The 15,066-nt window shown below is 44.1% G+C and overlaps 1 protein-coding gene across 8 annotated transcripts in view; it reads right to left on the bottom strand.

Moving 5' to 3' along the window:
- The window catches only part of DIAPH2 (diaphanous related formin 2), a 339,062-nt gene that overhangs the window by 190,970 nt on the left and 133,026 nt on the right, over positions 1-15,066 (bottom strand). For all 8 annotated transcript variants that reach the window (XR_015948654.1, XM_088664504.1, XM_088664505.1 and 5 more), the window contains one exon: positions 10,562-10,663. Coding sequence is in view for 7 of the 8 variants with exons in the window: in XM_088664504.1 (XP_088520630.1) it covers positions 10,562-10,663 (102 nt within the window). In the remaining variant the exon portion in view is untranslated. The remainder of the gene's footprint in view (positions 1-10,561; positions 10,664-15,066) is intronic.

Below are 15,066 nucleotides of genomic sequence, written 5' to 3'. Positions count from 1 at the left end.
ATGGTTGTTTTTCTCTTTGACATCTGGCGGGAGGGCGTTCCACAGGGTGGGTGCCACTACCAAGAAGGCCCTCTGCCTGGTTCCCTGTAACATGGCTTCTCGCAACGAGGGAACCGCCAGAAGGCCCTCTACACTGGACCTCAGTGTCTGGGCAGAATAATGGGGGTGGAGATGCTCCTTCGGGTATACTGGACCGAGGCCATTTAGGGCTTCAAAGGTCAGCACCAACACTTTGAATTGTGCTCGGAAACATACTGGGAGCCAATGTAGGTCTTTCAAGACCGGTGTTATGTTGTTTCGGCAGCCGCTCCCAATCACCAGTCTAGCTGCAGCATTCTGGATTAGTTGTAGTTTCCGGGTCACCTTCAAAGGTAGCCCCACGTAGAGTGCATTGCAGTAGTCCAAGCGAGAGATAACTAGAGCATGCACCACTCTGGCGAGACAGTCCACGGGCAGGTAGGGTCTCAGCCTGCAAACCAGATGGAGCTGATAGACCTATATACAGTACACCTATTTTGATACAGCTTGGTAAAGAGTTCCTAAAAACATGCTCAATACAATAGAAAACTGTGAATACTCAATGATAATGCAATGTTATAGGTGAAGTGGTTTTGAAAAGATACATTGTAAATCCTACAGACGGAAAAGTCTTGCCATTGATCTCTATTGCATTTAATAGTGTCCAGCCAACCAGAAGGGTGTGTGTGAATAGTATGGCCTTCTAACATACTTCTTTCTTGATTCCCCTTTGAAGTAATTCTCCTTTTAAAGAAGGCATTGGAGGTTAAATTCCCACATACTGTATGTATGTAACATGTAGTTCGATAGTAACAGTCTCTTCCCAAAACAAATATAGGAGAAAAATACATATTCAAAATCGGGATAAGCCTTAAGAAGGACAATGAAATATTATGCTAAGATTAATTTAATTTTTAAAATAGGGAAGAGCTGTGGAAGGCTTAGCTACCATGAATGCATTTCAAAAATAAAGATATAAACAAGTGAGCATCTATCTATAGTAGGTAGAAAAGGGTGGAAATAGCTTTTGATTGAAGCTTCACAGTTTCCTGAAAAGGAGCATTTGAATGAAATTTTACACAAAGCAAACAGATTATATTGTAATATAAAGGCAGAGAAGGAGTCAGAATGTATGCTGAAAATAAAAAGCACAGCCTTAGGCAAAACATTTAGTTCAAAATCACTTTAAGAAAGCCTCTTCCCGTCTTGAAGGGAGGAGGGGTTGTGGGCTGCGCGTGGGCTTCCCGTGAGGGGGGAGTGGCTAGCACTCCCCCCCCAGCCCATTGGTCGGCCTCCTGCTGCGGCACGCTTTGGCGCGTCCAATCGGGGCGCGCCGGGGTGTCTGGCCTGCCAATATAAGCAGGCCCGCGGCAGGAGCTCGTCCTCTTGTCCTCGGACTCGCCTCACCTTTTTCTTCGCTCCCGGAATCACTCCAGCCGATCGCCTGGATCACGGAAAATCGCTACCAAAACGGTGTTTTTAAACGCCATTCCTTTTTTGATCGCTGAAATCACTACCCACAACGGTGTTTTTAAACGCCATTCCTTCTTCCTACAAGCATCGAGCTCCTTAGGATCGGGACGGGTTTGTCTTTGGCGCCGCTCTGACCGCGCTTCCTGCCCGGCGCCCCGCCGTGCCCTTCGACGTTGGATCCTCCCCCCAATCGGGTCCCCCCCCTCCCACGAGGATCGGGAGAAGCCTCGGCTGAGAGCCTCTCTTTCGCAGATCGGCAAGTGAGCTGGAAATCGCTTGAACGGCGTTTTTAAACGCCAACCTTTTTTGCAGGGTACGCGCCGGGATCGCCCCAGGCGGAAAACAGGCGGTTTGCTCAGCTTCCACGCTCACGGCGCCTTCCTCCAAGTCTCTCTTCCGGCGGTGGTGTGTCGGAGCAGCCGGGTCAAGGCGCGCAGTTCTCGGCAGCAGCTTCTCACCCCGCTAGCTCGCGCGAGCGGTCACCAAGCGACCGCCGCACAGCCATTCCTTTTACAGCCAAACGCTTTCAGGGGGCTGCAGTTGCTCCGGCACCCACGCACGGCTCCGCGTCGACCGCCTCGCGCCCGTGGCTAGTCCGCTTCGAGAGCCCGCCCCTTGGCAGCACAGCGTTTTCAAGGTCAGTTGCTTCGTTAAAGTAGCCTGTTCTAGCGCTACCGTCAAGCTTTTGTGTTACAGGTTGGGGACTGATTTTGTTTACTTGGTTGCAGGGGAACGTGGGGGCCGCCATTTTGTTTGCTTGGTTGCCGCGGTAACACGGGGGCCGCCATTTTGTTTCCGAGGTTGCTGGGGTAACGTGGGGGCCGCCATTTTGTGTGACCACGTGTTTGACGCCACTCTGCCTCCTGCATAGTTGTACCATTTAACTCCCGTCTCTTTGTTACCCCCATTCCCTAGGCAGTTAAAGGGGTAGTACGTATCTGTGCTAGGCTCCCAGCATTTCTCTCAGGGGCTTTGCTGTTCTGCATTGTTGTTAGCTCTTGCAACTGGCTGCCTTATTTCTGGACGCATTCTTACCTAACAAATTCTGCCGCTTATTGACATTTGGATTGTAATATTTTGGTTCCTCTGATATTTAGTTATAAACTTTTCATCACGTATCATAGTTAGAGCTGTTTATAAGTCCCCCTAAGGGCATACAGAAGTTTCCTTTTAAACTTGGCGGGTGGTGTGATATCTGGCATAAATAGTCGCTGTGGTCACTCCATCTGCGCGTGAGAGTGGCTTAATTTCTGTGGTTACTCCATCTGTGCGTAATAATTTGTTTGATTTGCTTCGCCCACGTATCCAAGCGGCATAGACAGTTGCCTTTTAATCCTCGGGTTTCCAGCATATTAAGTGCGTAATATATCAGGGCAAACAACTAGCTGCCTTATTTACTTGCCTTAATTATCCCGCACTATATTGCTCCCTTTATTTTCCATACACCGGGGGCATACTCCTTGACTGTATCAGTTTACCAGGTCATTGGGCAACCTCTTTTGCAGTTTAATCGCTCCATCGGGGTATCACTTTTGTTCGATTATTTGTATTGTGAAGCAGTATCTTGCCACTACATATAGCTTCCTCAGGCAGCCCCGGGATTGAGTTAGTTTCCTCTTTGGGCTTCCCTTGCTAATTTTGTGTTACGCTGTGACTGGGCGTGATGGCTCCAAAGCGCAAGCAGACCCAGTCGGCAGCCCCGCCTAGCAAAAGGCTCACTTCCAACGCAAACATTGCCTCCAGTGCCCCCGCGGTCACTACTATTTCCGTCCCTTCCGAGGTTGTGGCAAATTTATTTTCAGGCTTTCAGACCTTCTTTCAACAGCTTTCACGGCCGGGGGCTTCGTTACAGGACCTCCCTCGCGAGGGGTCTCAGGACTTCGTCGAGGATACCCCAAGGGAGGGCGTGGTGCGCCCTGGTACCTCTGCTTCCGGTAACGCAGCCCAGGCAGGTCGCATTGGAACTAGATCCCAATCGGTTTCTGCCGCACCTACAGCCTCCTCCGACACCGGGGGCGAAGGACCTTCTACGCCAGGCGGTACTAATCCTGTCTCCCAGTTTTCCCTTAGTACCCCCACTTGTTTGCGCAATCTGTCGCAGGGTTCTCAGCCTAGGTCAAGGAGCTTGTCATCTAACACCACCTTGGACGACGAGAATCAAGAGCACGCGCAACCCTCAGGTTCCATAGGAAATACGAGCCAGGTGGACCGCACGGTGAAGGAAGCACCACAAACAGGCAAGAAGAGAACCAAGAAGACCAAGCATATGGATCCACATGACGATTCAGGTAATTCTTCTTCTAGTTCGGATGACGAAGACCCCACTTTAGAAGGTTATTGGGGCGAGGGAGAGGAACTTGTGGGCTTGCCTCTTTGGGCGCACGAGAGGCGTGCAAATTCCCACCGTAAGACTTTCAATGGTACGCTTGAGTGGAGGGATGGTTCATTGGTACCGGAGGTAAAGAAATCCACATTTGTGTCTTCAGATTTCATTTTGGGTAATCATTTGTCTAATAAAAAGCGGAGCAGGATCCTCAATGGGGACTACGTAGACATATTTACTCTTCTTCCTCCAGCTAAGTTGAAGGGCAAAGGGGAGAAGAGGAACAGTTACGGAAAGCGTAGACATCGGGAGCCTAGGGCCGAGAGGACATTCGAAAATTGGTTGGATGGTTTTCAAATTTATATGGGCACCATTGTGGCATGCTACCCTAAGAGGGCAATGCACCTACTGGCCTATATGGCCCACGTTAGAAAAGCTTACGCCCTAGCCGGTGAAAGCCCTGCTTTGCGGTATGATGAGGACTTTCGTAGGAATGCCTCTCTGTTGTCCACTACCAGGTGGGACTTAAGGGACCAGAACTTCTGGGGCGAGCACGTAGGCCCATACATTGAAAAGAAGCAGCCAGACACTTTCCGATCTTCAAAAACGGAATACAAAAAGTCTGCCCGCCGCCTCGTGTGTTGGGAATTTAACAAAGGTACCTGTAGTAGGGCCTATTGTAAATACAGCCATGAGTGCGAAAAATGCCAGGGTTCACACCCAGCCACGGCCTGCTTCCAAGGCAGGCAGTCCTTTCGTGGGAGGCGGGGAAACTTTCACCAGGGGCCAAGGGGCGGATCAGCAGCCGGCCAGGGCGCGTCAGGCAACCGCTACTGATCGTTCCTTGGCTTTGGCCCACTCCCCGATTAAACTAGCCCCCCTTAAGTCTTTGCTACAACTTTATCCTAATAACGCGGCAGCTAAATATCTATGGGAAGGTTTTTCCTCAGGTTTCAGAATCCCTGTTGCTATTCCCCCTCTGTCTGGCGAACCACCTAATCAAAAATCTGTAAAAGAGATGCCCGAGGTCGCTAGGAAAAAGATATCTAAGGAGGTTACTGCAGGTAGGGTCGCTGGTCCATTCAACGCACCCCCTATTTTGAATTTACATATTTCTCCATTGGGCATAGTTCCTAAAAAGACCCCTGGAGAATTTAGACTCATACACAATCTCTCCCATCCGAAGGGTCTCTCAGTTAATGATGGTATCCCCCAGGAGCTATGCTCTGTCAAGTACGCCTCTTTTGATCAGGCTATCAAACTTATTAGGCGGTTCGGCAGGGGGGCTCTTCTGGCCAAATGTGATATTGAATCGGCCTTCCGCCTTCTCCCGGTACATCCCCAAGATTTCAGGTGGCTGGGTTTTAAATTTGAAGGGGCTTACTTTGTTGACAAGGCCATGCCCATGGGCTGTTCCATAGCGTGTTCTGCATTTGAGGCCTTCAGCACCTTCCTGGATTGGGCCCTCCGTTTCAGGACTGGTTTGGAGGGTGTCACACACTACTTAGATGACTTTCTTTTTTGCGGGGGAGCTAATAACCACGACTGTGCTTACCTCCTAGAAGCCTTTGCCTCCTTAACTGCGTACCTGGGAGTACCTCTGGCTGCTGAAAAGACGGAGGGACCGGTGTCTACTATGACTTACCTGGGAATCGAATTGGACACAGTAGCACAGACTTCGCGGTTACCAAAAGAAAAATTGGCAGCTTTAAAGCAGACTATCGCAGAGTTGCTACCCCTTAAAAAAGTGACCCTTAGACAGATCCAGTCCCTCCTGGGCCATCTTAACTTCGCCTGTCGGGTAATATCTCCCGGGCGCCCTTTCTGCGCTAGGTTGGCCAGATTATCTGCAGGCCTTAAAGAACCTCATCACAGGGTGCGCCTTAATAAGGGGGTAAAAGCGGACATGGAAGTGTGGTTGGAATTCCTCGAAAATTTTAATGGGGTGTCCCTTTGGCAGGATACGTTGAGGCTCCAGATTGATTTCCAGGTACAGTCCGACGCTGCAGGCTCCCGCGGGTTTGGGGTTTATTTTCGTGGCAGGTGGTGCGCGCAACGCTGGCCCACAGAGTGGCAGAATAAGCCTATTGCCCGTGATCTAACCTTCTTAGAATTCTTTCCCATTGTCGTAGCTGTGCACTTGTGGGCAGAGGAGTTCAAGAATCACCGTGTATGCTTTTGGACTGATAATCAGGCTGTCGTTGGCGTCCTCACTAGGCAATCCTCCAAATCATCCAGGGTTACGGCTTTGCTACGCGCCTTCGTCCTTCAGTGCTTAAAATTAAACATTTCCTTTTCATCCAAATTCGTACCAGGTATCAATAACGATATTGCGGACGCTTTATCTCATTTCCAGATGGACCGCTTCCGCTCTCTAGCGCCAGAGGCTCAGGAGTTGCCGGAGGCTTTCCCGGAACACCTTTGGAATCTTGGGAACGAGATGTCTTAGAGGGAGTATTGGCGTCGGTTGCCCCCTCCACTCTTGCCACTTACAAGAGAGCTTGGTCCGACTTTTGTAATTTTAGGAGAAAAACCTTGGGTTCGGGTCCTGATCTCCCCCCCAATAAGCAAGAGGTCCTGATGTATCTAACAAACTTAAGGCAACTAGGCAGGGCCGCTAGGACCCTCAAAATCCAATCTGCTGCTATTTCATTCTTTAGTAAGGCCGGCTATTCCATTGACCCTTGCGCGGATTTCTTAGTTCGGAGGGCTCTGGAGGGCTGGCGCAGGCTGCAGCCCCCATGTAAGGATCGCCGCAGGCCAATAACCTTTGATATCTTGTCGAAAATCCACAAACTTCTCAGGGACCTTTGCTGGTCCAAATATGAGGCTAGACTCTTCTCCGCAGCCTTCTCAATCGCCTTCTTCGGGGCCCTTAGGGTTGGCGAAGTGGTTTGCGAGGGCTCGTCCAAAAATCCCAGGAGGGGCATCCTGCTATCAGACTTGTCATTATCCAGCGGGGAATTGGTGGTCTGCATCCGCCAATCCAAGACTGACCAGCAAGGGAGAGGTACCTTAATGCGGTTACCCGCTACGGGACAGATGGGTCCCTGCCCAGTAAAAGACACCAGGCGTTTCCTTCATCTGAGGCCCCCTTCGCCTGGCCCCTTTTTAATTCACATAGATGGTTCCCCCTTAACGCGCCACCAGTTCACGCGCATCATGCGCCAGGCAATTTCGTCTTGCGGCCTACCCGCCTCTGAATTTGCAGCCCATTCCTTCCGCATTGGGGTCGCCACGACTGCTGTGCACATGGGTCTGTCGGATGAGAGGATTAAAGACTTGGGCCGGTGGAAGTCCAAAGCATACAAAGGATACCTCCGCCCCGCTAAGTAATGTGATGTACTCTTACTACACGTGGCAGCCTAAGCTTATGTTGTTCCCTTACTTCACTTTCAGGACGGCTAATTAAGATCTGGATGGTGGGCCATAGTATCATGCATTGGGCCCGGGCACGAGCCTGCGATCAGAACCTCGGTCCTAATCTCGGGCTGCCACGCTGTTGCAGAATCTCTTGGATTACCAGGAGGGGCATGCGCTGGTCCGAATTCCTCCCAGCCGTGAAGGCCAAGATCGCCTTTTGCGGTCCCCCCGACATCATAGTCGTGCAACTTGGCGAGAACGATCTGGCGTATCGGAAAGGCCAAGATTTAAAATGGAATATATTTCAGGACTTTGATGAGCTGTTGGCTGCTTGCCCGTCCATGACCATCTGTTGGTCTTCGCTGCTCGAGAGGCGCATTTGGCGCGATTGTGTTTCACCAGCCGCGGTGAACAAAGCGAGGAAATTTCTGGATTTGGCAGTGGCCAAGAAGGTCTTGGCCTTGAATGGACTTGTGATACCACACCCTGCTTTAACTTTCCGAGAGGAGCGCTTTTACCGCACTGATGGCGTGCATCTTTCAGACGATGGCAATGATGTTTGGCTGGCTGATGTCCTGGTTGCTATTAGGTGTTGGTTGCGGAGGTAGAGGTATTGGCGGCGAGCCCTTTCGGGCCCGATTGGCGGTAGGCATTGGATTATCTCGTGAAGGTCCAAGTGGGGTGGGGAGGTTGCTGCCATCACCTCCCCAAATGCGGAGGGGTACTCCCTTAAGGAGTCCATGGGGCGTTGCCAAGTCCGAAACCGTGGAAGGTGAGGGCCTGAGGGCACGACCCCGATTGGTGGCCCCAGGATGGGTACCTAGTTGATGTGCATCGCAGGACCCATCCAACGGTGGTTAACCCTTCACAGACTGCCAGCAGAGCGGGCTGGAGTCAGATATAGTCGGTTAGATCCAATGCCTATGCCAATACCTCTTTTCTTCCGTAATCAATAAAGTTGTGGCCTATTCGACCCATTAACCTTAAGCTATGTGTCCTGTGTCTTTATTTCCTGGGGAGACCACGGGCATTGCCACACAAGTCTATGTTCAGTGATCTACAGCCAGGTAAATCTTTATTCAATCCAGCAGAATTACTTCTGATATGTGCAAGGATAATGGATTTGGGTTTTTTCGGGTTGTTTTAAGTTTGGATTTTCAAATATACACAATAACAATTCCCTCTTCTCCTAGGAAAATCTCCTCAACCTAATCTTAAAACTTAATTCACATGTTTAGGAACTGAAGGTGGCTTCACCCAGAAGTAACTAATGATCATGTGCTACATAAATGGATTATTACTTGTTCAACTATAGTAATCAACCAGGAATTTTATCCAATGCTTTTGCTTGTACTACAGGTCATAACAAACAAAAGTGTCTGGGAAATCTACTTTGCACCAAAATAACAGCAGCAGTAGTGGACACCTCAGGAGTCCTAAAAGACATAATCAAAGCTTAAATGACATCTATGATAAAACAAAAAACTGACCCAATGTTTTTTAGGAAAAAATATTCACGTGACTGTGGGGAATACCCCCTAAAAAGCCTCTAAACATCCACTTTTTCCTGCTCTCCAGCTCTCCTTCCCACGCTCTCTCCACACAACTCCCTCTTCAACTAGAGTTGAAGCAGGGCTGGCTGGAAGCTGTGCGGAAAAAGTGACTGCTGCTGCTGCACTACTGTTAGGCGGGGAGGTTGAGGAACCTAAACAAGCCCCACTATACTTTGGGGGTTCCTCTGCATTCAATGAAGTCCTCTCCGGGTCCTGGGGTCTCCTCGCAAGCCATGATGATTCTGGTTCTCTCCCACCATTACCTGGTTTGAATCTATCTATCTATCTATCTATCTACTTACTTACTTACCAACACTGCATATATACATGGTCACACATGAGGGGGCTGTATAAGTATAACAAATTGTTAATACAAAGAAGTGGTCGAAATTGAAGGATGTTGTTGTTGTTACTTTGTCAGTTCTTGGCTGTTAATCACAGCTTTAAATGCACAGTATTTTAATCATAATGAATCCAGTTATCATCAATGTTTAAAGAAATATAATATATAAAGATAGTCAAATGTTGTTTTTTTAATTTCTGACATATGTCACTATTGCCCTTTCTCCAAGGAACCTAGATCAGCACTCACAGGGTTAGAATATTTTATCCTGAAAACAAACATGTCAGGGTGGTTTGGCTTTGAAAAAGTGACAGCCCAATGCCACCCTCTGATCATCAGAGACGAGCTAGAATTAACTTTGGCCTACTCAGCATTTTAGCCACTCCACTACATTGGTTCTTTTCAATGACTAGACACAAAATCCTTTGTACTATGTTTGACAAGGGAAGTTCTACTTGAGATTCCTTCACCTGATGAAAGTTATGAGGATGCAAAATGTGGGAGTACTTTCTCTGAGGCAGTGCTTTATATCTGGAATAAACTGTCTTCCAAGCACATTGCATTAGCAAAAGAAAATGTATTTCTTTGTTCAGGTCTTTGGAAGGGATAACATTATGCCAGTTAGTTTCTGAGTCTTTCTTTCCTGCTTCTGTGATCATAGGTATTAGGTGTTGACAGCTTTAGTGATTCTTTTTTGTGTCTGATATGTGTTATTATACTATGTCACAATTAATTCTGTTTTAATTATTTATGCCCGCTGTCCTGGGATCTTTAAGCAAAGGTTTATAAATCTTATAAACAAATGCCATGTGGGCATACTACTGTGCTACAAGACCTTGAATGTAGAACTTCAGAAGTGATTACACAAGAAGCAAAATATCTATTTTTATCAATGCATGATTTGCAAAGAAGCTAATTAGCCAAAATGAAACATTATGTTAGATCTACATTGTGGCTACAAAAAGGCGTAGGCTATTTGCCACTGCAAGGCACCTTTCAAATGAACCAGATAGCAATAAGATATTCTATTGTTTTAAATATTTGTGAGCACAATACTGCTTCAGAAAACATTTTTGAAAGCTGATGCGACTAGAAAGAGCACATCCATTGCTGCTGTTGGCTAGCATATTCTTGCACATATATGTATGTTATTTAGATAAACTTTCACAAATGTTTTTAAAGGGGATAATTTGGGGGATGATTTTATTATGTTGAGCCATTTGGGGTAGAGTATAAGTTTACTCTGTCATGTACCTGTCCATGTGGTAAGATGATTGGCAGAAATTCTTTTCTGCATGCTCTCATCATCAGGAGCTGGAAAGGTGGCAACCAACCTAATGATCGTTTTATGGTACTGCTGTATTATTAAGACTATCCACTAATAAAAAAGCAGCTACTGTTTTTTTAAGAGATGTTCTCAGAAATCTTTGGCAAACTTGCTAAAATGCACAGTGGACAGCAATTACAGGTTGAATTTACGGAACTTACCACAACTCCAAATTGTTCTGGCTCACAGAGATCATCATACTCATTCTTTAACTCGGCTAAGGCACTGAGCTCTTTTGGTTCAGGGAGGTTCTTTACCAAATTCTAGGGACACAAACAGAAATAAGAATTATTTTTATATTTATTAATCATAGGTATAGATGATACAGTATAGATATAGATTTGTTATGCTTCAACTAGCGATGTGAGATGAGAATATTCTCAAGAATAAGAATATTCAAAATTCTCCACAAACTGTAAATTCTAATGTAAGAACCAGTTTTACAACCCACATTTAAAAAATCTAGTAAACAATCGGTCAAGCTGTGATATTGCCAGTGTAAGTAATTAATAATGATTTTTTTTAAAAAAATCCAGTTACATTACTGGGCATTGTGTCATTGACCATTGGCAGTTCTGAAATGTGAGCTACAGAAAACATTTTACTTTATTGTTTAGTTTTAAAAATGTTATTCATTTAATTTGATGATCATTTGAATTCGTATGTATTTCAACTATATGTAATAGTCTTTTTTTCTATTTTGGTGTGACCTTATTCTTTGCAATTCAATACCCCTGGCCATATAGTGTGTGTGCTTCTTTTTACAGAAAGTAGCTTTAATAATCCCATCTACACTGTCAATCAGTTTTTTATATATAATCCTTTTACTTTAAAAGTTACATTTCATACATATGCAACATATACATATACAACACAGAATTCAAAGCTGATGGTAAATATACGGTTAGTGGCATGCTTAGTGATTAATGTGAGTCATTCGCGTTGAATTTTCAATTTCAAGTTTGGTACAAAAAATCAAAGAATGTGAATTCACTGCATTGCCCCATTGAATAAAAGTATCTGTACAGTTTTTGGTTGCCATCTGAACAAGTTTACCCATGAATAAACATGTATATTAACTAATTATATCATTTTCAATGCATTAAAATGAATATTCTCCTATTTTAAATGAAATTTCTCTAATATTCTCATTAATCGAGAATATTCTCCAAAAGATTATTCTTGAGAATTTAACATCACTAGCTTCAACTTAATAAATCAGAGCTTTCCAAACTTTTCATGTTGATGACATACTTTTTAAACACGCATCATTTCGCAACACAATAATTCAGTTTTACAGTACTAACAAACCAGAGGTTAAACTAACCCCTTTCCAGCCCTGGGTGGAGAGTGGGAAGCATATGCGTGACACACCTGCACACTGCAGCTGACACACTGTGTCCCAACACACTGTGTCCCAACACACAGTTTGGGAAGTTCTATAATAAAGATACATAGATGATCCTCAGAGTCACTTCAAACTCTACAATTCTATGATTCTGTATAAAACCTTAACCTAGGTCCAGGGACTATTGTTTTAGGCAATTTTACTTTATATAACAATCATAGAATCACAGAATTGTAGAATTGGAAGGGACCCTGAGGATTATCTAGTCCACTCCCTGCAATGCAGGAATATGCAGCTATCCCATACAGGGATCGCCCCACATAATTGTTATTGTTGCTGATAATTATGTTATCACCTATCCTTCACTGTAAGATTGCAGCATTAAAAATAAATTTAAAAATGTATAATAAAAAAAATAAAAATAAAGTGGGTCCTAAAAACATAGACTTTAAGTGTCAAAAGCCAGGGTAAAGAGGCAAGTCTTCAGCATGTCTGAAAACTGTATAATTTAGGCACCTTCCATGTTCCTGGAAGCACTCTCAATGAAGAAGCTCTTAACATTGTTTTTCAGGAGAACGAATGATTAGTAAAGTAACAGGCAACCCCAATGGTTTGCCTGTTCACACTCCAATGGTTTCCACCGTTCACACCCTCTTACTCAAAGCAAAAACTAACAACAACTGAATTGAAAAATACCCCCCCCCAATCCATAGCTGCCAAGTTATCCCTTTTTTACAGGGATTTTCCCTTATGCTGAATAGGCTTCCTCGTGAGAAAAGGGAAAACTTGGCAGCTATGCCCCAATCACTGAGTGGAGCACACTGGAAAAAATAACTGGGTGTGATTAACAGTGTGATCTATTCACCAAAAGAAAACATCCCCACATATCTCCACCCTCTCTCTCTTTCTCTGCACCTCTCCCCTTTGGAGCTTTGTGTGTTTCCCCAATCAGTTGGTTTCATTTCTCACGAAATAAAAGTGGTAGAGGAATTCCCTGATCTGCCTCAACATGCTTTGTTAGTAGTGCAATTCAACTCAAGAATATAAGAGTCTGCCATAAATCATTCCATTTTGTCTTGTTATTGGGGTATACACAGAGCCAATGCACATTCCTAATAAATGCAAATGAATCACAGCCCTTTCTCTCAGGACTATAAACTAAAAACAAAAAACCACAGGCACACTTTTACTCTTTGCATCACAAGGACTGGTGGAATATGGTAGGGGAGGTAGGGATTTACGTTTAGTTAAAACCAGACTAATACTCGTTTTTCAGTGTGTTAATTATAACTTTCCAACTGCACATACACAATGAACATGCCCTGAAGAGCATGTCTGCCCACACTAGATTTACAAACATTTGTTGTTTCTCTGTCCTTGGTCATACATGGATTTGCCACATAGACATGTTCAAATATACATGTGCTGTTTGTAGAGGCTATCAAAGTTTGTGGAGAAACTCAAAATACAAATTACTTTGGATGGTATTTTTATGATCATTTTAATGTGGCATTCACTGAATTTTCTTTCTTTCGACTGCAATCCTGTTGTGGCAAAGCATTCTTCTAAATAGTGGTGAAAATGTAGTTTGCCATCACCTCCTAAACCATGGTGAGTTTTCTTACTTCCATTTATTGGAAGAATGGACTCCTTCACCACAAAGTTGCAAGAGGTGGCGAAATCACTTTATCAGAGTCAACCATCACAACCTACCATTTCACCAAATGCTACCCAGATTCATTTTTTCATTTCCATTCTACTGTGAACAGTTATTGGATCTGTATGTATAAAGTTAGATTGTTCTTAAGAACATCTGATTCTGACATTGATCAGAATTGAGTGAGTGTATGTTGCAAAATATTTCAAGAAAGTTTCCCTGTTTCCATAAGTAAATGCTAGATGGAAATGTCATTAGAATGCAAACTAGTTTATAAAACTACAGTATGCAGAAGGCAAACAAAAAATACCAACCTTGGATTAACAAGCAACCTTCATTATGATGAAGGTATGACAGTTGTCCCCAGTTCTAATTTTAAAACATTCCATACATGCACCCATTAACACATTCACAGCATAACAGTGCAGTACAATGTTTTGCATAGAATCACATTTCAAGTGGCACCTTACTGATCCAGTTTTAGACAGGATAGTCAAAAGAAAGTGTTTGTGACAGCATTAAAACACACTTTGTATTCAATCGTTCATGCCTCATAGCTCTAATTTTATGGCATGTCAGAACTGTGATGTTAAAAAAACTGTCTGTTAAACAGAACTGAGACATTTAACTACTTTCCACATTTCTGCAATTATTCAACAGTATTCCACAAACTTTTATTTTCTTTAAATGTTAATTGCACACTTAAAGGTTAGTTAAGTGAAGATATTGAACCATAGTGCCTTTTCTTGCATACAAAAATGTAACCTTTCTTTCTTGTCTCAAAACATCTCATTAAATCCCTCAAGCCTTGGTCACACATGGATTTTTCATAAAACCCATCATGATGCACCCAGATTGGATACTTAACAAATTTAAGGATATATGACATACACAAGTTGTTATCAATGTACTCCCAATTATTATACCCATGACTCTTAGTTAAATCTACTGGTGCAGGCAGCATAGGAAGCTGCCTTATGCCAAATCATATATTTTTTTTTTGTGTGTGTGTGATCTACAGTCTCTCTCTGTATGTAATGTATTGCATGTTGGGTTGTTTATATGAATGGATAGATTGATGGATGTGTTAGGGTGGTTTTGGACCTGCCCTTTTTGACATGTCTAGAATGCAATCGCTAACCAACCTTAAATAATGGTTTGCTGCTCACTTATTCATCCTTGGTTCAGATATAATATGAAACCAGGGCTTCATTCTTTATCCTGCTCATGCCAAGGAAGGAGTAAAAGCTACCAGACCACATGCTACCCTTTTGCAAAATAAATAAATAAATGAAAAGCCAATAACTCTGGATTTGTGTTAAACAAAAACAGGGATAATCTTATATGATTGTATCTGAAGAAGTGTGCAGGCACACAAAAGCTCATACCAATGACAAACTTAGTTGGTCTCTAAGGTGCTACTGGAAATAATTTTATTGTGTTTCGACTATGTCATACCAACACTGCTACCTACCTGTAACTTATATAGCTGATTTAGTTACAAAGCTTGTATTTCAAGCTTCCTCCAAAAAAAAGCAACTTCTGCTGAATAGTTAAGCCAAACTGGTTATTTTTTATTCTAATTTTTAGCGATAACAATGTATTGTTAGTGGGTTTTGCAGTCAGCTGCCTTTCACTTTATTGTCTGGAACTTTATATGT

Source organism: Zootoca vivipara, chromosome Z2, assembly GCF_965207765.1.
Source record: "Zootoca vivipara chromosome Z2, rZooViv2.hap1.1, whole genome shotgun sequence".
In the NCBI taxonomy this organism is placed as follows: Eukaryota; Metazoa; Chordata; class Lepidosauria; order Squamata; family Lacertidae; genus Zootoca; species Zootoca vivipara.
This window is presented reverse-complemented; position numbering and strand designations above follow the sequence as displayed.